Source organism: Dendrobates tinctorius, unplaced genomic scaffold, assembly GCF_039654945.1.
Source record: "Dendrobates tinctorius isolate UK_male_01 unplaced genomic scaffold, ASM3965494v1 ptg000194l, whole genome shotgun sequence".
Taxonomy (NCBI): domain Eukaryota; kingdom Metazoa; phylum Chordata; class Amphibia; order Anura; family Dendrobatidae; genus Dendrobates; species Dendrobates tinctorius.
The window spans coordinates 2,632,103-2,657,756 of record NW_027361861.1 but is presented as its reverse complement, the minus strand read 5'-3'; the positions used below and the strand labels follow the sequence as shown (position 1 = coordinate 2,657,756).

Genomic DNA, 25,654 nt, shown 5'->3' with positions numbered 1-25,654 from the left:
AATGCAAAATAAAAGTAAGTGTAAGTGTCTTATGCAAGCTATTTTCCAAGGCAGATTTTAAGAAAATCTTCTCTGGGCTTTTATTTTTTAAATGGACTACAGGATGGTAGTGGGGGGATCCATTTCCGTCCCGGCTGGGTTTTCAATGTGGCCTACACCACAGGTTCATTGTAAAAACCACTGCAGGAGAGGGTTGGGTGTGTCAGTTTGGTCTTGCAAGCATGCAGAGCAGAAGGCTCTGCAGAGAGCTCCACCTGTGTGAGGCAACACAGGGCCAAGCTGAGCCAAAAGATCTGTCACCACTCAGCATACACGGCGGTGCAGTTGCCCACGGAAACAGTCTCGGAGGTGAACTCTCTTGTTTCCCGGCTGCGATCCAGAGGATATCGTGTGCTGTGTATTTTCTGTGAGTTTGGATATTAAAATATGTTTTGCTGGGTCACTGCCTCGATGCACACATAGTGGGCATGGGATTTCTTGAATTCCCATCCACTATGCGGTAACATCTGGACATTGCTGGTTGGAAGCTGCAGATGTATGCAGCGTCCTACCCGCAGCCTTTACCGACCATGGGAACGTACCGTAGGAGTATGTCAAAATGTTACATTGTAGATAGTCAGCTCCATAAACCTGAAGTCTAGGACAGAAGACATGTTTCTTGCATGTTTATCTCATACAGAATTGCTTAGAGACTGTTACAATAGTGGATTGCATTAGCCTGAATTCTGTGAATGGTAGGATAGGCTGTCACAGCACCTGTCATCACATTGTAACAACTAATTATAATGTAACAGTTGCAATAAAGAATTAACTAAAAAAGCCAGTGTGCATAATTCAATTGTACTTTATATGTACTACCAAATACCATAAAGGGGTAGTGTTATTAGATTTTGAATATGATACTATAACCTGTGTTGTAGCCAATTATAACCAATACCATTTTTTATTTCTTACTGAATATTTATATATAGACAGTGAATGACTTTATTAACAATGGTGAATGGAGGATTGTCACAATTTTCAAATCGAATGACTGGTTGGGCATACATACGGGTTGTTGGCGTACAGAGTACTAAGCTAATAAATTGAGATTGAGAAACTGTATTGATGTAATTGAAGAAACCTTCTATAATTATGATCGGTGAGCCTTGTGCTTTTATAATTGGTTGGATGATTAGTATAATTATAATATGAGAAAATCAATATTTCAGTATCACAACTGTGACTAGATTTGTGGAGCATTTTGATGAAACTGTTATTACTTGTAAAATAGAGTTCTCCTCCTTCTTCTCCTTCTTATTTGCCTTTTTCTTCATCTACTACTTCTTATCCTTAATTTTCTTCTTCTCCTTCTTCGCCTTCTTCTTCTCCTTATTTTTCTCCTTTTTCTCCTTCTTCTCCTTCTTTTTCTCCTTCTTCTTCTCCTTCTCCTCTCCTTCTTCTCTCCTTCTGCTTCATCTCCTTCTCTTCTCCTTCTTTTCCTTTTTCCTCTCCTCCTTGTTCTTCATCTTCTCCTTGTTTTTCTTCTCCTTGTTTTTCTTCTCCTTCTTCTCCTCCTTCTTCTTCTCCTTCTCCTTCTTCTTCTCCTTATTCTCCTCCTTCTCCTTATTCTTCTCCTCCTCCTTCTATTTCTCCTCCTCTTCCTCTAAAAGAAACAAATACACATTTAAATGTTAAACATTTTTTAAATACCTTTATTTAGCAGAAATGTGTGCTTTATCTAGTGCACTCTGTCAAGATTTTAAAGATCACAACTGCCATCAGTCACAACCCATCCTAGATTTCAGAGGACAGGCTGCGTGAAGAACATCTGCTCAAGACAGGCATGCTGAACGTGCATTCCTATGTTCAGTCAACCTGACAGGACAAAATGAAGTTGGACTAAAGGAGAAGATAAACATATTTCTTTAGTTGACTGAGAATGAACATTCGTAGAATCATAGAATGTTAGAAAGTTGGAAGGGACCTCTGGGTCAACGTGTACAATCCCCTCATCCATGCAGGATTCACTAATTCATCTCAGACAGATGTCTGTCCAGCCTCTGTTTGAAGACTTCCATTGAAGGAGAACTCACCACCCCTCATGGCAGCCTGTTCCACTCATTGATCACCCTAACTGTCAAAAAGTTTTTGTATCATATCTAATCTGTATCTTCTCCATTTATCTAGTGCACTCATTCATCTCAGTCAGCCTGACAGTTTTAGTGCGTCTGTCTCATTCTTCACACAGCCCACCCTACTATATGTCTTCTGAAATCTTGGACTGGCTGCATAATTATATAGATGGCAGGTGCTGTCTTTAAAATCCTGACAGAGTGTACTAGATAAAACATATTGTTTTGTTAAATAAAGGTATTAAGATTGATGATCATTTAATTTTCATAGGATTAGGAACAAAAAAAATATTTGGAGAAAGTATTTATTATTGACGTGTTTGATTTGTTAATAAAAAGAAAACAAACTGTAACGGGTTATTGAAAGATTTCAATGCACTTCCAAACAGGAAATTAAATATAAAAATACTGATAATATCACTAGTCATTGAAAAAAGTCTTACTCCACTCCTGATAAATAAAAATGGACTACATTTATATAAAATAGTTTAACCGTTGACAGTACATTATTCTGTACATAAAAAATAAAGTATCCAGATATCTGTGTAACCCAAGTTAAAAAAGCACCCCTCATCATTATTGTTATCCTCTAAATATATTGCAGTCATCATATTATATAGCACTGTGTATTTACAATTGCTCATTTTGCCTTTCTACCCAGTTAATTCTTCACTTTTCCATTAGTTCAATGGCATCACTTGATTAAAACCTGACTAGCTGAAACCTTCTAAGCTCTATGTAGAAACCGGAAAGATCTTTTCCATGCATGAGCCATAAGTCACTGCAAAAGGCCTGGGCATGGGGAGGAGGGAGCAACTGGGTCAGGAATTGAAGAGGGGAATGATAAATGTAGGGAAAAGAGACTTACTGTTTTCTACAATGAGCAGAGAAAAGAGAAGAATTCACTGGGTAGAAAGGCAAATTATGCAGTTGTAAGTACACAGTGCTGTATAATATGATGACTGCAATATATTAAGAGGATAAAAAGTTTGATAGGAGTGTTATTTAAAAGGACACTTTTTCACATATATTTGGTTCATAGACTCAGATACAGTACCTCATTTTTTGTTAATAGGACATCACCACAAAGAATCTAGATACTTTTTGGGGGCATTTGTTTTGTACTTAATTGCATATATTTTGGTTTGTGTATTTGCATTAGTGTTTCATTAAAATATTTGAACTGTTTGGCCTCTATAGCCTCTATGTATAACATTACATGGGAGACTGTAGAATAACTTGACATTTAAATCTACTGAATAAATCTTCCAAGCCAATTTAAGACTTGATAAATGTTACACTATATATTTTAAGTCTTTTATTGCTGAGAGCTGGATTCATCATAAACACAAGGCAGATCATGTACCTTTCTTACCTCAAGGTCACATTCAGCTCTTAGGGTATGTTTCCATGGTCAAGATTGGCTTAGTATTTGCTCAGGATTTGATGCAGGTGAAATCTGCACCTGAGGTCACTGGCAGGTCACCTGCGTTTTGGATGTGTTTTTTTACATGCGTTTTTGATGCGTTTTTTTCAGCATGCGTTTTTTTCATTACATGCGTTTTTTTTACATAAAGCTTATCAATAAGCTTGTCACTTGACATAAGGCTTATTGAAAGTTGGCTTTTGGGAAGGAAAAAAAAAGTGATTTCCTGTTTGCAGATAGGGTGTGTGCACACAGTCAGTGAACGCTGTAGGTTGGACGCTGCGTACATATGCAGCGTCCAACCCGCAGCATCCAAATGTTACAGCATAGTGGATGAGATTTCAAGAAATCCCATGTCCACTATGGGTTGAAAGACGCAGGCTGCAGACCCGCGTAAATGGACATGTGGCGCGTCTTTCCAGAATGTAGCATGTCTATTTATGATGCGGAGACGCTCAGTCCCCTCATTGTAAATTTCCCATAGATTATCATTAGATGCGGTAAAATCGCATCTAATTATTATTCACTTGCATAATAACTGCGGGAACGCAGCTTACTACGCATATGGACTAATTTACATATGTTGAATCTTGTGTCACATCCGGAAGAACGTGACAGGTCAGTGTCACACTTGCGAGTGTGATGTGAGAAACTCGCGCAAGTCTTTCACATCAACACCCGGCACTGTCGCCCGCCCTCGGACAGGTGTGTGCGGCTGCATAGAAGTCCCGAGTGCCAGGTGTTGATGTGAGAGACTTGCAAGAGTGACACCGGCCACACAGGAAGTTCCTGAAAGCAGAGAGAGAAATACGTACTGTCCTTTCCTTTTTTTTACTAAATAAATAATTTTAAAAAAATGGCATGGGCTCCCGCACAATTTTCTGCACCAGAGAGGGAAAGCCAGCGACTGGGGGCCAATGTTTATAGCCTGGGAAGGGGGTAATACTCATGGAGCTTCTCAGGTTATTAATATCAGCACACAGCTGTCTGCATAGCCTTTACTGGCTATTAAAATAGGGGTACCCCCCCAAAAAATGACATGGGGTCCCCCTATAATTAATAGCAAGAAAAAGCTCTGCAGACAACTGCGGGCTGATATTCATAGGCCTGGAAGGGACCATGGATATTGCCCCCCCCCCCCGGCTACAAACACCAGGTCACAGCCGCCTCAGAAATTGCGCATCTCTAAGATGCGCCAATTCTGGCACTTATACTCTCTCTTCCCACTGCCCTGTAGCGGTGGCATATGGCGTAATAGTTGTGGGGTTGATGTTAGTAATGGAGAGGCGTCATTAAGATACCTATACATTACTAATCCTATAGTTATTAAAGGGTTAATAAAGAAATAGCCAGAATAAAGTCTTTTAATTAAATAAAACACAAAACACATTTTCCCATCTTTATTGTACTGCTAATCCATGCAAAGTCCTCATTCTCCTGTAAATAAAAATAATAAACAAACACAAATAATTCCTGTTCCGACATAGTCCTTAATAACGAGTGTTCCACGACGAGTTCAGCTCTGCTACATTTGGATGCCTGACATCCAGATATAGCAGAGCTTGTAGATGACCACCGGAGATGTCTCCAGCGATTACCTGCACTGTAGTTCTTGCGGTCGGCTGACACAAGGCAGAATGCTCACACCTTACCCTTTGTTAGGTGTCAGGTTCCTGCCACTGCACAGCAGGAATCCAGAGCCTTGCATTCAGCGGTCTCCCATTCTTCTTCGACTGCACAGGAGCCTGCTCAGCAGCCTCGACGTTCCCGACGCTCTGCTCAGACTGGCTCTGTGGGTCTGGCTGTTGTTGCCACCTCTGGGTCAGCAATAGCAATGCAGGTTGCTTAGCAGCAAGCCACTCCTGAGGCTAATCTTTCCGTCGCTCCACTGAGCATGCTCACGGGACGATCTCCCATTGGAGATCGGGAGTCACATGCACAGGTCCTTCTCCAGATCTGATTGGTCCATCTCAGGGATCTGGAAGCTTCCGGAAGGTCTCGGCTATAAAAGGTTCGCATGACCGCTCGGCCATGCGGTAGTATAGACTCTAGTTGCTATATGTGTGAATGATGCCGAATGCATGGAACTGCGAATGACTCATTAAGATTCCCCTCCCTCTGATATTACGTGTGTGGACAGGGAACTAGAGATAGAGTCAGTGCCAGTCAGTGGCAAGCTACAGACCATGGTGCATATCATTCCACTGTACTAGCGTCCGATAGTGTGGCCCATTACAGGGCATTATTGTACTGCGGCAGTGTCTGTCACCTCGCTGCAGTCTGCAGCAGTTATTGGCGTTCGCAGCTGCGATGCTGCACGCACGGTAGGTCTAGAGAGACGCTGACCCTGTGTCTTGGGCCAGAGTCCTGTGACCGTATACCGGGCGTGCATCTCGCTGAGCTCTGTGAGCTTGAACAGGCTCAGTATTTGTGTTTAGTGCTTCGGTGACTCTGTGATGTAACAGAGCCCGCCCAGCACACACCGGGTGACGTTGAACCCGCATGTGTTATACCGCCATATTGTGCGTCCGCCATTGCTTAGCAGCAGCGTAACACCTCTGCACGGTGGACCCCGGGCGGCAAACGCACCTACTATTATTTTATAATTTGGTGCGTTCCGCCAGCCCTAACACCCTTATTCTTGCATTAAGCACTTCTACTACATTATTGCATCCAACTTCAAGTACCCTTCTATCTGACAGTGTTATTCTATGTCCAGCTTATCACGTCCTTTATTGATCTCTCCAACCCCAAGACACATCCAGATCTGCGCTTCTGTGTGGTACTACTCACAAAAGTCAGGAGACCTGCTCTTCATAAATTTTTGCTAGACCTGGTGCTAATGCCCCAAGATGGCAGACAGCCGAGTGTCACACATCATGGTCAACTCAAACCATAGGTTGGAGTTCCATGGTCTGCAGCATGGTTACTTGTCAAATTGTGTGTGGCTTTAGGACATGCTTGAACTTGTGTTTGTTCAGTAGGTAGGGCAATGATGAGAGCTGGTCTCTATAGTAAATGTTCTTAAAAAGCTCATTCTCAGGGGGTGCACCGAGAATGTAGTTACACAGGTGCTCTACCAAGTTGAAGACCTTCTCAGATCCCTAAAAGTAGTAGAGCTTTCAAGGGTCTACTGTTGTGAGTTCATTTTCTGGTCTACCAGTTGTGAGTTCTCCTTCCAGGCTCCCTCTGGTGGTAACAGGAGGTAGTGAGGCTGATTTAATCAGTGGAGATCTGCCACCTGATAAGGAGGATGACGATTGGACTTCAGGAATCTCAGACTGGATTTAAGACAGCCGACACCCTATTCTGGTGCTGGTGATTCCTTCTGGCTTGTCAGGTCTTGGTTCTCAGCTCTGTTCCAGTCAGCTCAAGCTAAGTTTTTCTGCTAATGTTCACACTTGATTTTGTTGGTCTATTCAGTTTTTTGTGTGGTCAGCCAGCCCCGGCTGGGGCTGTGCTGAATTTCCACTCTTATTTATCTGTATTTGCCAATTTGCTTTTTGTCCCTTATTAGATTGGCCTCTTTTTGCTCTGTCTCAGATTATTTCAGAGTGCTGATATAGTGGGAGAAATGAGAAACTGGGTCTGAGCAGAAAAAGTAAATTAATGTGCATGCAAAATGTAATTGCATATGAACACATGACCTTTACACAGAGAAAACCAAAAACAAAACACAAAACAAATATCCTGGAATAAAAAAGTAAAAAAATATATTGCAAAAATTGCATGAAGGTAGTAATAATAGTAATAATAAGGGTATTTAGTTAACATAATTTTGATCAAAATAATGTACAAGCCATCCCGCCACGTCACGGCAACCCTTGTGGGACAGTCCTAACTCTTGTATTTAAAACCTTTCCACTTGTCAAGTGACGTAAATGTGAACAAGAACAGAGGGACTGAACCACCAGTAATAGTGTAGGCCAGACAGGATGGATTTTCCAACTCAGAAGCAGGGCGGTCACACCCTTATATGCACAGAATGCACAATGAAACAAACCTTCATGCAATTTTTGCAATATATTTTTTTACTTTTTTATTCCAGGATATTTGTTTTGTGTTTTGTTTTTGGTTTATAGTGGGAGAAGTCTAGTGACTTCAGGGTTAATTTTGCTATCAGAAGTGTTGGACATTATTTTTGTAGGGTTTTTGGCAGATTGCAGACAGTGTCTTTCCTTTCCTGTCCTTTCTAGTTAGTTTGGGCCCCATCATTTGCTCAGCCTATTTTCCTGCCTGTGTTTGTGTTTTCATCTTGTTTCACCGTCAATACATGTGTGGGGGCTGTCTTTCCTTTGGGGTCTGCTCTGGGGCAGTTAGTTTTCCCCTTTTCTTGCTTCAGACTTATGTAGTTCTCCGGCTATGATGAAGCATCTAGGATCATCGTAGGTACGCTCCACGGCTGCTGCTAGTTGTGTGGTCAGGACCAGGGACCTGCAATCTGCATAGTTACCATCCTCTCTGGTTTTCTGTGACTTAGCTTGTTTTGATTTTTCCTCCTCGGTGACCCATTCATAACAGTCTACCAACTGAAGATATTTAATATTACATACCTTCTTTACCTACTAGAGTTTCACTTTAGGCTGGTACTTAATATCATGCCAGGCCTGCACCTATGACACAATGCATGAAGGTTAATTACATTAATTGCTTGGCGGGAAGCGCTCAAGGCAAGACAAGTTTTGTGCTCCACTTCACTGCTTTACTAGCCTTTTTAATTCTTTCCTGCCCTGGATCACATCAAAAGACCGCTCCATCTGTCTACTATTCATGCAAGGCTTAAAGGTCATGAAGAAAAGAATGAAAGAGACTGTATGTTTATTATTTTCCACTAAAATAATTTGTATCAAATGGTATTTTTTTGTATTAAATAATGATATTTTTACAATTTTTGTTTAGAATTTTTACTAAATACTAGCTTTTTCTGGTATGCCAATCATTTTAACACTTATTTACAATTGTTTTTAAATTTGACTTTTTGTGTATAACTACCTTATGAAAACTGTGAAGGAAGGGGAAAGGAGCATAATTGCTCACCAAAATATGTCGGAGACCGACCGTGCCTGGAATTCAGTGGCTGACTACCACTTATAAACACATGTAGAAACAATAGATTTTTTTGGCACAGGAGTCCTTTTCTTAAAAAGATAATTTTCTTTATTCAGACATCTTCATCAATAAAAACAGTACATGAGGGAGGAACCTCCAACGTGTTTCGGATCCGTTAAAAACGGTCCTTCCTCAAAGGCATACAAACGTAAAATGAACAATTCCTTTTGTGTTCTTATTCCCTACAACAGCACATGTGGTTAATAAGAAAGACCACCTCCTATTAACTATTTACCAACCATTACAATGTTCATGGAGTACGGTCCCAAAAAACGCATAATGATATTCCAACACCACACTAAGTGTGTGTATGTGTACCTGTCTCATGTGCATGTTGAATAAAGATACTGTATCTCTATAAATTCATCAATGTGAACTGACAAAGCTGAACATGTATCCACAGAAAAACCAACCCCATTGCAATAATGAATTATACAAAAAAAGGAAAATCCAAAATCAGCATAGACAATTTTTATCAGAATGTTCTAATAAAAGTAAAAAATGTCATTTTTATAATTAAGACATTCTGGGAAGCGTGCGTTCATAGCCAATATCCAAAAGGCTTCTCGACAACGAAGCACATGCTCCCAATCACCTTCCCTGAATGGCCTATTCACCCTTTCATCTTCCTTTAACCTTTAGACTCCGTAGATCACCACCATGTATGTCCAAAAAATGTGTAGATAATCACGAAACATTCTTACGACTCGCAGCAGACCCTGGATTTGCGGCAGTAATATGCTCACTTAACCTTTTCTTTAGACTCCTAGCAGTACAACCTATATAATATTTGTCACATACCACACACGTCACCATATAGACAACCTACTTACTGTATATAGTTTAAGTATTTATACTGCTTCATTGTCACAAATTCAGCACTGATTATAGGATCCAAAAAGCTCCAACCCTGCATTGATTTCAACATAGAGAGCTTATCATTTCTCCCCTCTGCCACAAATAAGTGCAGGGGATGCAATCTCATCCAGACCCTGGAGACTAGGGGGGCCTCTAAGGTCTCTTTATCCCATATGAAAAGACTATTACAGACCTATGTTAGTTGGGGGCCTCATTGGGGATTCTGTTATGAATGAGTCACCGTAGGAGGAAAAAACAGAAATGCTAGCTAAGTCCAGAAAACCAGAGAAGTTGGCAGCTATTGGATTGCAGACCCCTGAACCTATCAACACAACTAGCAGTAGCCGTGGGGGGTTCCTACGATGCCCTAGACCCCTCGATCACAGCCGGAGGACTATATAGCCTAAAGACAGAAAGGGAAAACTAATCTGCCCCAGAGCAGACCCCAAAGCAAAAGGCAGCCCCCAACATATAATGACGGTGAAGCAAGAAGAAAGAACACTAACACAGACAGAAAGATAGACTGAGCAAAGCCGGGGCCCAAGCTAACTAGATAGGAAAGGACAGGAAGGCTGCTGTCTGCAATCCGTGAAAAACCCTATGAAAATAAGAGCCAACAGACTGACAGTGAAAAAGGCCCTGAAGACGCTAGGCTTCAAAAAGGCTATGTCAGTACTCAGGAATATTCTGAAGACAGAGCAACTGGCAAAAGGAGATTCAGCTCACCCCAGCAGGGAATGGCAGAATCCAGAAAAGCAAGGCAAACAAAAACAAAACACAAATGCTAACAGGCAAAGCAGAAAACTTAGCTTTAGAGGAGCAGGAATCAGACTGGTCTCCTAGAAGTCCACAGAGAAGTCACCCGCAGGGCAGAAGGGCGTCAGCAGCCTTATATCCAGTCCGTGACTCCACTCAGCCAGTCATCATCATTAGGCTCAGGAGCCTGATAATCAGGCTCATTACCTTCCTTTACCAGAATAGGGAGTTCACCAGACCTCAGTGACGAAGGGGAAATTGAACTCACAACAAGATTCTGCATTGGGGCCCACAAGCTTTAAGTGATGCCACTATGACCTTATCCAAATAGCCATAATATGGTTCCATTTTTTATGAAGTTTCTATTCTGGAAACTTTTATAATAACTCTGTATCCTTTTTTTCTTTCCTGCTTAGTCTGTACAAATCCTGACTAAACAATACATCTTGTTCAGTCTGATGCCTTATGTAAGGAGAATTGTTTCTGGTGGTTCATAGCTTGTACGTATTGCTAATGATGGAGCCATCAGGGCAGCACATGGAAGCCATAAACCACTGTAATGGAAAGCTGTACAGCTTTATGTGATGTTTTTCAATCTCTGTGCTACAGCTCCCTGGTTTGAATGAAACTAAGGATATCTGGGACTTTAAAAAAAGTGCTAACTAACAGGCAGATAGTTCCTACTAGAGATGAGCGAATTTGTTTGGATTTTGGCCCCCAATCTGATTTTGACGTATTCGTGCCTTATTGTACCCTATTTGTGTCTTATCATTGGTTCCGAACATATTCGGTATTTTCTACTCCCATTGACTCTATTGACATTCGGCTGTGTTCGATAAATATTGCAAAAACAATATTCGATGCCAATTGTATTCTGAACCGAATCCAAACAAATTCGCTCATTTCTAGTTGCTACCTACCTGTCTGTTGTGCTCAGCGCCATTCTCCACCATCACAGACTTATGTTGACATCCCGTCAACAGAGTGACAGTTTGTCTTCCTGTTGACAGGGCGGGACAACTGGTGTCATGCTGATTGACAACCGACTCTCCGATGCTTAATTGGGGGAGTTGGCTGTCAGTAGGCATCATGCCAACAGTCCCACCCTGTCAACAGCAAGATAAACCTTTCTGTTGACAGGGAGTAGCTGAATATCTGGCTGGAGTGGTCAATGACCGGCGCTGGGTACAACAGACAGGTAGTTAACTCTGTTAGCAAATACATGCCTTTTTTTAATTCCCGGATATCCCTTTTTATCTTTGTAAATGCCGTATTTAGAAGCAAAGTCAAAACATAAGTAATACAAAGATTTAGCAATACAAGCACTTTTTTTTTTGCGGTGATGCTTTCTATGTTCTCCCTGTTGTTTGCATGGGTTTCCCCTGGGTTCTTCTGTTTCCTACCACACTCCAAAGACATACTGATAGCGAAATTAGTTTATGAACCCCACTGAGGACAGCAATGATGATGTCTGTAAAATGCTGCAGAATATGATGTGGATACTGTATATAGTTAAATAAATACATAAAATAGGCAAGATTTCTGCACTACTGGGGAGCAGGTAAGTGATGTCTGACTGTATTGTACCTTTGCCTTTAGGTTCTGGCTTGAGATTCTCTCACAGGAGTTCTGCATCATTTGACCACTGTGCTCTTATTTGTGCTTTTTCTTGCTAGTGACCCTAATCTTTCACCACTTCACTTTTTGTTGTTTTCTATGTTTTCTATTTTTGTATGTTTATTTTCTTGAAAATAATGTGATTAATATGACTGATTACACATAATACAGTAGACATTTATAATTTTTTATGAGGATAAAAGTGCCAGTACCTATCATACAAAGGGTTTTGATGCTAAGGAAAGATACTAAAGAAGCAAAATTCTTGATGTCTTCAATACTCTGACCCTAATTTCAAAGGCACCGCATGTGCTCTGATGAATTATAAATTTCTTTACAAAGCTGGAATCTTGGAGGCTTTCATTTCCCAGCAGTGTTATCTGAACATAGTGAAATTAATTTTAAAAGACAACTATGCTCTACCACCTGCACTTTCCTACATGGGTAGCATGTAATGGATTTTTTTGTCCTACAGTTTTTTAACATAGTTTCTTATGTTTAGGTAGCCCTACATTTGTGCTACATGCATCTGTATATACAATGTACGGTAAGTTATGTATACATTACAAGCCCTGTCCGTACGTCACAAACACTTTTATAGCAGAAAGGTGTAAGATGGAAATTCCCATGAAACTTGCCTGAGTGACCCTTTTCTTGAATAGACAAATCAAAGAAGAGACACATTCGTTTTTGTTTTGTTTTTTAATATTCTGGCTGAGCAAATCTGGGGAGCCAGAAAATGTATAATTTATAAACCTTATTATTTGTCACTCATTGATATTTTTTGGTTAATTTCTACTAACGCCTATGATCTACTGAAATATTTATGCTTGAAAAATACATCTATTGATATTGTAAGTGATTGGGAAAAGCAAAGGGTTATATGAGAGTAGAAAACCATGGTTGGTTTTCTAACTCAGCCCAAATCACTTAAAGGTAATCTGTCAGAAGGATTGCTCCCTGCAAACTATTTGTGCATGTAGCTTTTTCAAACACAAGTGCAACAATATCTTTCCATGGCCAGTCTGTTCCTACATTACTGAGAAATCAGTGTTTGAGTTGATATGCAAATGGCTATGGTAGATCTGAAGCCTCTGTCACTCCAGCTATATTCCCCACCCAGCACAGCCGCCTCCTGCCTGACTGATGACTTTCTTACTTGAAGTCACACAGTAGACATGCTATCAATCAAGCAGGAGGAGACTCCGCTGGGCAGCGAATAGAGTTGGAGTGACAGAGGCTTCAGATCTACCATAGCCCGTTAGCCTTATTTGCATATCATTTCAAATGCTGATATCTCAGTAACGGAGTAACAGGGACTGGTCATGTAAAGGCATTGCTGAACTTGTCTCTGAAAGAGTTACTGGCACTTTTAAATAGCTTGGGGTGTGAAGTCCTGCTGACAGATTCTCTATAAGTAATGTAGGAAAAGTAAAATTAGGAGAACTAGTAAAGTGAACAAATCCAGGATTATAGTAAACATTTTGCTTTATCACTGGGCGATACATTTTGGCATTTCATTGATGCACTTTTTGGCATTGGATTGAGGCATTTTCAAGGTCAGATACAGCAATCCTTGATTTCACCTGTTCTTCATGAATTCTTACCTGTTCTCCCAAGTTTTTTCCTTTCCCTTTCCTACATTATCCATTTGATTATGGTGTATCAACACCATTATGGTCATAATGTACAACAGCTCTGAGATTATTGCAAAGTGTACAAAGCAGATTACCTACTATGGTACTACTTCTGCCAACCCTATATTACTTTATTCACTTGGTGGACGTAGTTTGTGAAGGAAAGCGGCCAAGTTTTCTCTAATCGCAATTCTCTAATATTAATTGCATTCAAAGGCTGTTAATATAATTGAGAACATAACTGAGAAATGGGTTTTGTTTCTGAAGTTTTTCTAGAGTCTAGTTCTTGACATCTGTCATTGTCCTCTTCACTTGGTGAACCCCTTTAAGGCATTTCTAAGGGTGGCATGCATTACAGGTAAAAATAGCACTGCAATCTGCACAGAAAATTGCAGATCTATGAATACAGACTTCCTGGAATATTTTCTCATCTGGTAAAGCTGCACAGAGTAAATGATTTTCCAATTTACAATAATCTTGTATGTTATATAGCATAACCGCTCCCAAGTGGCCTATTGAAAATGCATACACAAGGGTTATGGTCAATTTATTTCTTTGCAGAACTGGATGTACAGATCTTACTCATGAGGGACAACTCATATTTTAAGACTTGCAAACTAAATTTTTCCAACTTTCTGCTGGCTGTTCATGTGCTCTGAATGTCTAGAATCAATTTAAAGAGCATGCTTATTAAAGTTGTATACGATTTTCTGGGAAGTATAAAATACTGTATACATCATTTTTTTCAAAGGTTTGTGAATACTGGACCTATGGAAGGTTATGGACAGCTTTTCTTCTAAACAAAAATAATCAAGTGGGGTTATTTAACAGTAGATTTTAAAGAAAAAATACATTTGTTAACAAGTGTACCTTAACCCCCATCACGCTGCAGCCAAATTTCCTTTTGTATGCTTTTTTCCTCCCCTTCTCCCAAAAGCCATAACTTTATATTTTTCCATCCACATAGCCGTATGAGGGTATTTATTTTCCTGGACAAATTTTACTTTTGAATGACACCATTCATTTTATCATGTGATGCATTGAAAAACGGGAAAAAATTCCAAGTGCATTAAAATTGCAAAACAAGTGCAATTCCACAAATGTTTTTTTTTTTTTTTAACCATGTTAATTATACGGTGAAACTGATGTGGAAATACGGTTCTCCAAGACAGTACGATTATACAGATGCCAATCATGTATAGTTTTTAGTTGTTTTTTTTATTTAAGTGGTAAAGAGTTTTTGGGAAATTTAAAAAATACATATATACTGTATATTTTTGCTATGTTGTCATTTTTCAAGACCTATAACATTTTACATTTTTGGGATATGAGGCTGTGAAAGGGGTTATTTTTTCGCACTCAGCGGACGTTTTTACTGATACCATTTTGGGTAGATATGATTTTTTTTATCGCCTTTTTCATTATATTACATTGTTGCATCGGACAAAAAAAAGGATTTCTGCCATTTTAATTTTTTTCTCGTTTTGCTGTTTACCGATCAGATCTTGACAGATTGGACTTTTACGAATGCTAGAATACCAAATATGTGTATTTTATTTTTACTTTATTTTTAATGGGGCAAGGAAGTGTGATTTGAACGTGTATATCCCTTATTTTTCGGACTATAAGACGCACCGAACCCTAAGATGCACCTAGGTTTTAGAGAAGGAAATTAGAAAAAAAATTTGAAGCAAAAAATATGGTCAGTTCTGTACTTAATATCCCCTTTCCTGGTAAATGTGGTCCTGTCATCCCTATCCTGGTACACATGGCCCCCTCATCCCTATCCTGGTATGCTTGGCCCCCTCATCCCTATCCTGGTATGCATGGCTCCCCCACCTCCAGACTGGTGAACATGGCCCCCTTATCCTTATCCTGGTATGCTTGGCCCTCATCCCCATCCTGGTATGCATGCCTCCTCATCCTTAGCCTGGTATGTATGACCCCCTTATCTCTAGTCTGGTAGACTTGGGCCCCCTCATCCTTATCCTGGCAGGAATGATCGCCCTCATCCCTGTCCTGGTATGCAGGGTCCCCATCTTGTCCTAGTATGCATGGCCCCATCCCTATCCTGGTATGCAGGGCTCCATCCTTAACCTGGTATGGTTGTCCCCCATTCCAGTCCTGGTATGCACGGCCCCATCAGAAAAGATTTTAAAAAAAATTACACTTACCTTCCCGGCGCTCCCTCGCAGCATCCTGCTCCATTGCAGTAACTGCTTTATGCTTGTAAAGATTGGGACATCATGTTCTGCTTGCAAGCCGAAGGGCAGCTGCTGAAATACTCAGTGCTCTGCATGTCTGGACTGTTTACGTGCAGAGCAGTTAGTATTCATTGCTCTTCAGTACCATGCACAGTGTCAGCCAGAGCCTTCCTGCAGCTACCGGCGGTCACATGTGCCGATACTTAAGAGAAATGCATATTCACCTCTCTCCAAGCCCAATAGCAGTCAAAGTATTGACATACAATGACATCCAAATAGGTGTTATTAGATAACAACTGATACTGGGAGAAGAAATGCATGCCCCCAGTGATCACACCCACTTGGATTTGACTAAAGTTAACTCATTAGGTGCCAAATACTTTGCTAATATCTCAGAGAGGCGAAGTAAAAAAAAGTTATTCCTCTCTGCAGCCAATTTTAAATCGGGTGTCCAACTCAATATAAAAAATTTGGTTAAAAGTCCCTTTTAAAAGGTCTGATCCAGGTATGATGTTGATATGCCAAATTTTAATCTGCTGCCCTTTACAATCTCATCCATAAACATCAGAGGAAATCTGCAGCAGAAATTGCTGTGTGGATTTAAATGCACAGCATGTCCATTTATGTTGTGGATTTCCACACCCCGATTTTACCCTTTGCAATCAATATAGCTACACTTATATAGTTAATTTCAAGGGGAGATAGACACCAACAAAATACCGTAGAAACCAAAGTTAGGAAGACAAACAAGCTTTATTCAAATAATCACATATAAAAGTAAAACACCACAGATGAAACCATAGGTGGCTATACCTGGAAACAAAATAGTGTGTACATATCACTGAAGTATACTAATCATACATGGTTCTAAAACAGTGTTGGTATATACACTCACTGGCCACTTTATTAGGTACACCTGTCCAACTGTGTGTTAAGACTTAATTTCTAATCAGCCAATCACATGGCGGCAACTCAGTGCATTTAGGCATGTAGACATGGTCAAGACAATCTCCTGCAGTTCAAACCGAGCATCAGTATGGGGAAGAAAGGTGATTTGAGTGCCTTTGAACGTGGCATGATTGTTGGTGCAAGAAGGGCTGGTCTGAGTATTTCAGAAACTGCTGATCTACTGGGATTTTCACGCACAACCATCTCTAGGGTTTACAGAGAATGGTCCGAAAAAGAAAAAAAATCCAGTGAGCGGCAGTTCTGTGGCCGGAAATGCCTTGTTGATGCCAGAGGTCAGAGGAGAATGGGCAGACTGGTTCGAGCTGATAGAAAGGCAACAGTGACTCAAATTGCCACCCGTTACAACCAAGGTAGGCAGAAGAGCATCTCTGAACGCACAGTGCGTCGAACTTTGAGGCAGATGGGCTACAGCAGCAGAAGACCACACTGGGTACCACTCCTCTCAGCTAAGAACAGGAAACTGAGGCTACAATTTGCACAAGCTCATCAAAATTGGACAGTAGAAGATTGGAAAAACTTTGCCTGGTCTGATGAGTCTCGATTTCTGCTGCGACATTCGGATGGTAGGGTCAGAATTTGGCGTAAACAACATGAAAGCATGGATCCATCCTGCCTTGTATCAACGGTTCAGGCTGGTGGTGGTGGTGTCATGGTGTGGGGAATTTTTTCTTGGCACTCTTTGGGCCCCTTGGTACCAATTGAGCATCGTTGCAACGCCACAGCCTACCTGAGTATTGTTGCTGACCATGTCCATCCCTTTATGACCACAATGTACCCAACATCTGATGGCTACTTTCAGCAGGATAATGCGCCATGTCATAAAGCTCGAATCATCTCAGATTGGTTTCTTGAACATGACAATGAGTTCACTGTACTCAAATGGCCTCCTCAGTCACCAGATCTCAATCCAATAGAGCATCTTTGGGATGTGGTGGAACGGGAGATTCGCATCAGGGATGTGCAGCCGACAAATCTGCGCCAACTGTGTGATGCCATCATGTCAATATGGTCCAAAATCTCTGAGGAATGCTTCCAGCACCTTGTTGAATCTCTGCCACGAAGAATTGAGGCAGTTCTGAAGGCAAAAGGGGGTCCAACCCGTTACTAGCATGGTGTACCTAATAAAGTGGCCAGTGAGTGTATATATATATATATATATATATATATATATACACACACAGCACTGGAAAAAATTAAGAGACCACCACATCAAAACCCTGTCATGGGCAGGCCATTCTCCACACCTGAACCCCATTGAAAACCTCTGGAATGTAATCAATAGGATGATGGATAGTCACAAGCCATCACACAAAGAAGAACTGCTTAAATGTTTGCGCCAGAAGCGGAATCAAAGACTGGTGGCAAGCATGCCAAGACGCATGAAAGCTGTTTTTAAAAATCATGGTTATTTCACAAAATATTGATTTCTGAACTCTTCCTGAGTTAAACCACTAGTATTGTTGTTTCTAAATGATTATGACCTTGATTTCTTTGCATCATTTGAGGTCTGAAAGCACTGTTTTGTTTTGTTTTTTTATTTTGACCATTTTTCTTTGTCAGAAAAAAAATACAACATTTATTGCTTGGAAATTCGGAGACATGTTGACAGAAGTTTATAGAACAAAAGAGCAATTTACATTTTACTCAAAAATATACCTATAAAGAGAAAAATCAGACAAACTGAAAATTTGAAAGTGGTCTCTTAATTTTTGACCCATGAGTTCTGATATCAGAGTTAACAATTAATAGTCTACTTCCTTTTGCATACCTAGACCCAGGGCTTCCACTTGGAATTTCAGGGCCCAATAATGGCAAAATTTTTGCGCCCGCTTGAGAGTCTGTGCAGTCTCCACTCCAGCTCTGCCTCTTGACCCTTGCACAGTCCCACCGCCCTTTCTTGGAAAAACTCCACTTCTACACCTCCAAATTTGAGAGGAAAGTGTGGGGTGATGCGACTAATGGTCCGAATGTTACATGTGAGGAGGGGGCAGCGGCGGAGTGGGATAGCACTCGCAGGAGGCAGGAAATTGTTTCTGGGGAAACCACATGGTCCCGATGCTTAAAGTTAAGGAATATTCATTAGCTGCTTCCCTGCCCACCTGTCAGCGCCAAACAGGGGAGCAGCAAATAAATATTCCTTCACTTAAACAATGGACCAACAAGCTTTCCCCAGCGCCGGATTCCTGCAACGGCTGGGGAGATCGTGTGTCCGGTGGAGAAGGAGGCAGGAGCAGGGTGCCACAGGAGAGATTGCTGCAGTCTCATACCTGACAGCACAGCGTGGGCTGTGCTGATGCTGAGTGCTCCCGTCATTATAGGACCTGTGGTGAGGTAATGAAGAGGGCGGGTTGAAGCATGACATGGCAGCACAGAGCTCTCCCTCTTCATTATGTCACCATAGGTCCAGCAGACACTGCACTAGAAACAATGTTGCTTCCTCTTACAGGACCTGTGGTGAGGTAATAAAAGAGAGAGCTCTGTGCGGTCTTGTGATGCTCCAGCCCTTCATTACCTCACCACAGGTCCTGTAAGCTGTAGGGAGAGATACTTTCGGTTTTCTAGCGTGGCTGGCTGGCTTCAGGACCTGCACTGATGTGAGCACAGCTTGTACAAGTAAGAATTAATTAAAAGTTTAGTAATTACAGCACATAAAAATGCACTCTGTCACTCCTGTGGTGAACTATAACTCCCAGCATGCCATAGGATCTGCAGGACATGCTGGAAGTTATAGTTCTCCCATGGGATCTTAAAGCAGCAATCCAGTGTTATTTTCAGTGCTGGAGTGGTGCTTTAAATATAAGCCCTGTGCCCCCATTCTTATACTCGCCCTGCAGAATCTTCATATAGTACTTTACAGACACCACACTGGTCCCGCAGCACCATCTTCTACCCGTAGCTTCCAACATAATAGCATACTATTTTATATAATAACACCGCATATAATAGTACGTTATTTAAGTTATTAAATATTTTACCACATTTTTTGCTTCAAATATTTTTTTTCCCTATTTTCCACCTCTAAAACCTGGGTGCGTCTTATAATCCCTTTTGTCTTATAGTCCGAAAAATACAGCCAGCATCTATTATTTTGGCCAAAAGATTTTTTAAGCCGCCTCCACAATAACCATTTACAGCAGAGTATTCCTTGGTGATTCCTTTTCTGTACACGTGTCTCATGTTGAAACATTTTAATAGGATGTGATTGGTAAATTGCAGCAATTAGTAAAGTCCAAGACCTCTGATGAATAAACAGTCCAAAAAATGACTGAATTATAGTAAATCCAAAAGAATGACATCCTTTTTTTAATAGGCCATAATGACAAAATATGTGTTTTCTCTCTTCCAGATTGAAGATATCATCACCAGGATGCAGGATGATAAATCTGGTGGAGTCCCTATAAGAACAGTCAAAAGCTTCCTGTCTAAAATCCCAAGTGTGGTTACAGGTAATAATGAGCTTTTATTTGACTTAATTCTGTAAATAATCCACTTAAACATTTTTATCTCATGTTGTGAGAATGTGATTGGTTGTGGTCCGACTGGGATCTCCTTCATCTGTTTTCCTGATCCCCGTCCTGACCAAGAATAAGCCCAGTCACTGTCCAGTAAATAAAAATAAAGGATAATTCAATGTTTCCTATAGTATTCATTTTAATTTAGAGTTATTGCATATATTGGGGACATGGTAATTAGGAGAACCTTTCCCATAAGATTTCTGAAATCAAATATTATTAAGACTTGTGTTGGCATGGGGGTTAAAACACTCTCTATTGTCAAATTTACCCTGCTTGTTATATTGAGAACTCCAAAAGATAACAAAATGCTACAATCCAATATTTACTCCGATTTAATTTAGGGTCCTCTCTGACTTGACCATGAATTATTAATAGCATAAAAATAGTATCTTATTAGGTAAAAGTCTTGATAGTATAGTACAATTTTAATTAATGTAAAATATCTCAGTTAAAACACCAAAATCAAAGTGGCTGAATTTCTCAATACAAGATGCATTGAACTGGGAACGTTTAGGACGAAGTATAACATACAAGATTAATTTTTTTGATTTAGAATTAATAAGGTTGGAATCAATTTTCATTGAGGTTTTGAATTAGAGGTAATCATTACATCAGTGCAAAAAATGTTGCACACATTGGAGACGATGGAAGTGATTCAACCTTTTTATATGATCAAGTCTATGCTTTTAAAGAGGTGGTCCGAAACGAACACTGCTTTAATCCTTTATCTCTATCAGTTTAATGTAATAATCTAATTACTTGTCTAATATACTGTAATTAAAAATTCTCTATTGTTCCCTCTCTACTCTTATCGAATTGCTTTATTTTTTACCAACTTTCTGCTTGGTGACAAATGAGACATCATCAGGGGACAGAGGTTGCTGTCACTGCCGCAGCCACTGTCCCCACCCTGAAACAAAGCGTTGTTAGTGACGTCAGTTTCAGGGGCTGTGTGTCACGTCCGAACAAGGGTATGTCTGGTGCACGGCACAACATATAGGTACAACGGGATAACAAGAGGAGAGGAAGGGAGCAAGGGATGGGACAACTCATAACACCAAACTGTGTCTGTCGCTAAGCTGCCCCTAACGCACTATGCGGGTCCTTCCCCGCCGCCGCCATGTGCCTAGTCCCTGATTGTCATCTCTGTTAATCCTGGCTAGTGCACTGGCTGACAAGGATGCTAGCCTTGCCACTGGAAGTAACATTACACTGGGGGAAAGAAACAAACAAGGGACCGACAGAAAGGATACAACTCAGCTCAAAATTTGCTGCTACGCTCCACAGCAGCAGACTAAGCGGCACCAGGTAAACAGGACTCCAACAGCGGCAATACCACAGTCACAGGAGAACTCCACACACCTAGCTGGTCTGCATAGAAGAAACTCTATCACCGACTATCAACTGATGGATCAAGTGACTATTTAAAGAGAGATGGGAGTGGTTACCAACAAGTATCAGCTTACCAGCCTAAAAGAATCTGCCAGCAAGACACTGACATTAACTCTTGCTGGACAAAGAGCTACATTTAAATTCCAACAGACCCAAAGCTGCCACGAATCCCTTAATGACTCATGACACTAGGCTAGTCCCTGTTCGATTGAGCATGTATCAGTTGTCAATTCTGACATATGCTTAGTATTCTTTTTACTGCACAATGACAATGCACTCCCTCGCTGGCTCTGAGAAGTGATGAGTCAGTAAGAGAGCGCACTGTTAGTGTTCATTATAAATAAATTACCCAGAAGCAGGAAATGCAGAGACCATCTCCGCCCCTGAAACAAACATCACTTTTGGGGGCAGAGGGCTGGTTCCTGTTCACCGTGTTTTCTCCTTCCAATGCACACTGACAGTTTGCTTTTTGTTGGCTCAACACTTCTCAATAGATCCGCCGAGTCACTGTGCATTAAAAATAATATTGCATAGTGACAAGATCCTACTGAGTATGCATCAGAATTGGGAAATGACAAATGCTCAGTAGAGCAGGGACTATACCAGCCCCTGAAACGATCTTCGAGTCAGGATGGGGACACAGGCTGCGGCAGTGATCGCAGCCTCTGCCCCCTATGACATTATCTTTTTTCATATCCCAGATTGCACTGAGGATTCTTAGAGTCAATAAACCAGAAATTGGTAAAAACAAACAAAATAAAGCAGTTACAGTGAGTACAGATAGAGATTGTGTCTTTTTAATTAATTTATATTAGAAAAAAGATTAGATTATTATATTAAATAGTGATTTAGAATTAAATCAGTATTAGTTTCAGACCACCCCTTTGTGTTCACAAGTTGTGATTGCAATAGGTTTTTCCAGATTTAGAACCACTATGTTCTTGCTGCGATTTTGGAAAATATCAGCAAAACCATGCAATTTTGCAATACCATGCAAAACCATAATATGAAACACCGCAACAAGAGTCCATCATGTGCCCATTAGTGTAGGTTTGAACAGGCATATAAAAATTCACTCAGAGTTTCATCGTGAAAACTCAAATGATTTTTTTTTTTATCACTCACAGCTATTAATCATTTACAGTTTTGTATGTTACTGTATTGCAATGTAAAAATCAGATGCTATATGGTGACATTGTACAGCATTCAATTTTTTTTAAGCACCCATAGACTTAAATGGATGAGTCTCATCCGATTTATGGAAGAAACTAGTGCATGTTGTCCCTGACATCCTTATAATTCTCTTTGGTCTTGCCCATGTTGTAGAGGTTAAAGTCTGACTGATTAATTGAGTCTGTGGACAGGAGTCTTTTATAAAGGTGACTATGTAAGACAGCTGTCTTTAATGCAGGTAACGAGGTGTTTAGGAGCATCTAACTAGTCTGTAAGAGCCAGAATTCTTAATGGTTGGTAGGGGATCAAATACTTATTTCTCACTGCAAAATGCAAATAAATTTATATAGTTTATACAATGTGATTTTCTGGATTTTATTGTTGATATTCTATCTCTCAATGTTAAAATTAACCTACCGTTAAAATTATAGACTGTTCATGTCTTTGTCAGTGGGCAAACTTACAAAATCAGCAAGAGATCAAATAATAATTTCCCCCCCTGTAACTACAATATGGGGACATGGATATTGATGCAGCGGGCCTCCACTAATAAAGGCAAGGGGCAGCTCAGGTGCAAACTACTGATAAAAACAACCACCCCACACCTAACAAACCAATGTACTCATTGTATGTATTAATTTTTTGCACTTATCATGTCATTTTTTGCAGGATGCAGCCGGGCCTCTTTCTGTTGGCTTGGCCTATCGGGGCGTCTGTCACTGTGTGTTGCATATTATAGTGCTGTAGCAGCCCGCCTGATAATACTATGGGCGTCATTAATAGGTTGCAAGCCAGACACTTTGCATCACACTTACATGTGTGACTGACGTCCTATGCAAGCCCTATCTATGTGCATTTTTCCTACTAGGCAGCCAACCCCTCCATGGTTTTTTAGGTGTGGGGTGGTTGTTTTTATCAGTAGTTTGCACCTGAGCTGCCCCTTGCCTTTATTAGTGGAGGCCCGCTGCATTCTGCTATATGTGCATTTGTCATCAGACAGGATTTTGGTAAGGCCATATCTTGTGGTGTGAGTTATTGTGACATGGATATGGAGACATGACTACAATATGAGAAACTGGATGGGGATATAAGTACAATATGGGAACCTGGATGGGGATGTATCTCCAAATTTGGGGGACCTGGATGGGGACATAACTACAATATGGGGACATAACTACAATATGAGTGTACATTTATTATCACCACATCCATAATGATGACCCAAGCTCTAAAAAATAAAAAAAAACACTGCAAAAATGTTCAAAAGTTGTATAGAAAAAAAATGTATAACTAAAAATGACACTTTGTCCTTCACAGAATGCGGTCCCCCCAAATTCAAATATACCCAGCCGAGTTTGAGACCCCTGGTTTAGCTCAAAGCATATTCATGTGTGTGATTAGTCCAGTCACAGTCCAGACCTGAATCCCATTTAGAATCTGTGGCAAGACTTAAAAATTACTGTGTACTTACCCCTCCATCCAACCTCACTGAGCTAGGGTGAGTGTGCATAAAAGAATGTCCAAGAATATCAGCCTCTAGATGTGCAAAGCTGGTGGATACAGACCCCAAGAGACTTACAGCACTAACTGTGTGGTACTATCAGATATGGAGGATGCAGCGTCGAGTCACGAGACAACTACGGTACTTTTTAAAGATTCGTTTATGGGACTTGAGGGGACTTCCCTCAGTCACGGCCTGATCACCAAAACAGGGGTAACACAGGTTGCCCACGCAGGGGCTCTAAACAAGCAAACACGGTAATGTAGAACACGACTACTCCCGGCAACGGCCGGTCACTATAGGGCTGTGGTGTGGCCGACTACGGGTCCTTAAGTCTAAAGTCTACTTAGCTGTCCCGACGTCCCTCGCCGTTCTGCTGACCTTTCGACGGAAGAGTTGCTGGGCCCAGTTGTTGAGGCGTTGACGAAAGCTTCGTGCGTTCCGGCGCGTTGATGACACGGGGGCCCCGTGGGTCTCGGCGGAGTCCTTGGCTGGATAGGCCGCAGTCCCCGGACTGGGGCAAGCGGCGGCGGTGAGGGGTGGCAAATGGCAGGCCACCTAACGGCTGCGACGGGGAGTTCGAGACCAGCAGAGGACCGACCCCTGGTGTGGACCGGGGCGGGGCAGTGGCCGCCAACAGCACTGTACCAGCTGCAGCCACTGGTGGGAGCGGGGTGGCTGCGGCGGGCTGGAGCGTGGAGGCAGCGGCCGCGGGTGACCGCGGGTAGGCTGCAGCCACTGGCTGAAGTGGGGAGGCGGCAGCGTTCACGGGCTGGAGCGTGGAGGCAGTGGCCGCGGGTGACCACGTATAGGCTGCAGCCGCTGGCTGAAGTGTGGAGGTGGCAGCGGCCACGGGCTGGAGAGTGGAGGCAGATCTTGGCTGCTTGTCTTGGTGCCGTCCCCCTGAAGTCCTCGGTAAGCATCTCGTCTCACCCTGGTAATCTACACTTGCTGACAGTCGCTCCCACCGTCTCCAGCTGCCTACCTGTCTGTCTGCTGACTCATTGTCACGGGAATTCCCCTTCTGGGTTCCTATCTCTAAGTTGCTATTGAGTCCTGAACTACTCCCCCCTGCCATCTTGTGGTTATTTCTAGGTACTGCATCCTCTTGTCTATCTTTCCCAGCTATTACCCTTCTGTCCCTGACAATCTCCATCCCTAGTGCACCAACCACCGACCCGGACACTCGACGGGGACCCTCTCTCCCACAACTGCAGTGAAAGATCGTCTTACAAAGTAATGACTTGGGGGGGGCTGAATACAAATGCACGTCACAATTTTTAGATTCATATTTTTATAAATATTTAGCAAACCATGTATCATTTTCTTTACACTTCACAAATACTTGGAACTTTATGTTGATGAATTACATAAAAGCCCAAT

At 41.4% G+C, this 25,654-nt stretch overlaps 1 protein-coding gene across 2 annotated transcripts in view; it reads left to right on the top strand.

The window, feature by feature from the left end:
• The window catches only part of RGS6 (regulator of G protein signaling 6), a 629,091-nt gene that overhangs the window by 352,689 nt on the left and 250,748 nt on the right, over positions 1–25,654 (top strand). For both annotated transcript variants that reach the window (XM_073552710.1, XM_073552711.1), the window contains exon 3: positions 20,037–20,136. In XM_073552710.1, the coding sequence (XP_073408811.1) occupies positions 20,037–20,136 (100 nt within the window). The remainder of the gene's footprint in view (positions 1–20,036; positions 20,137–25,654) is intronic.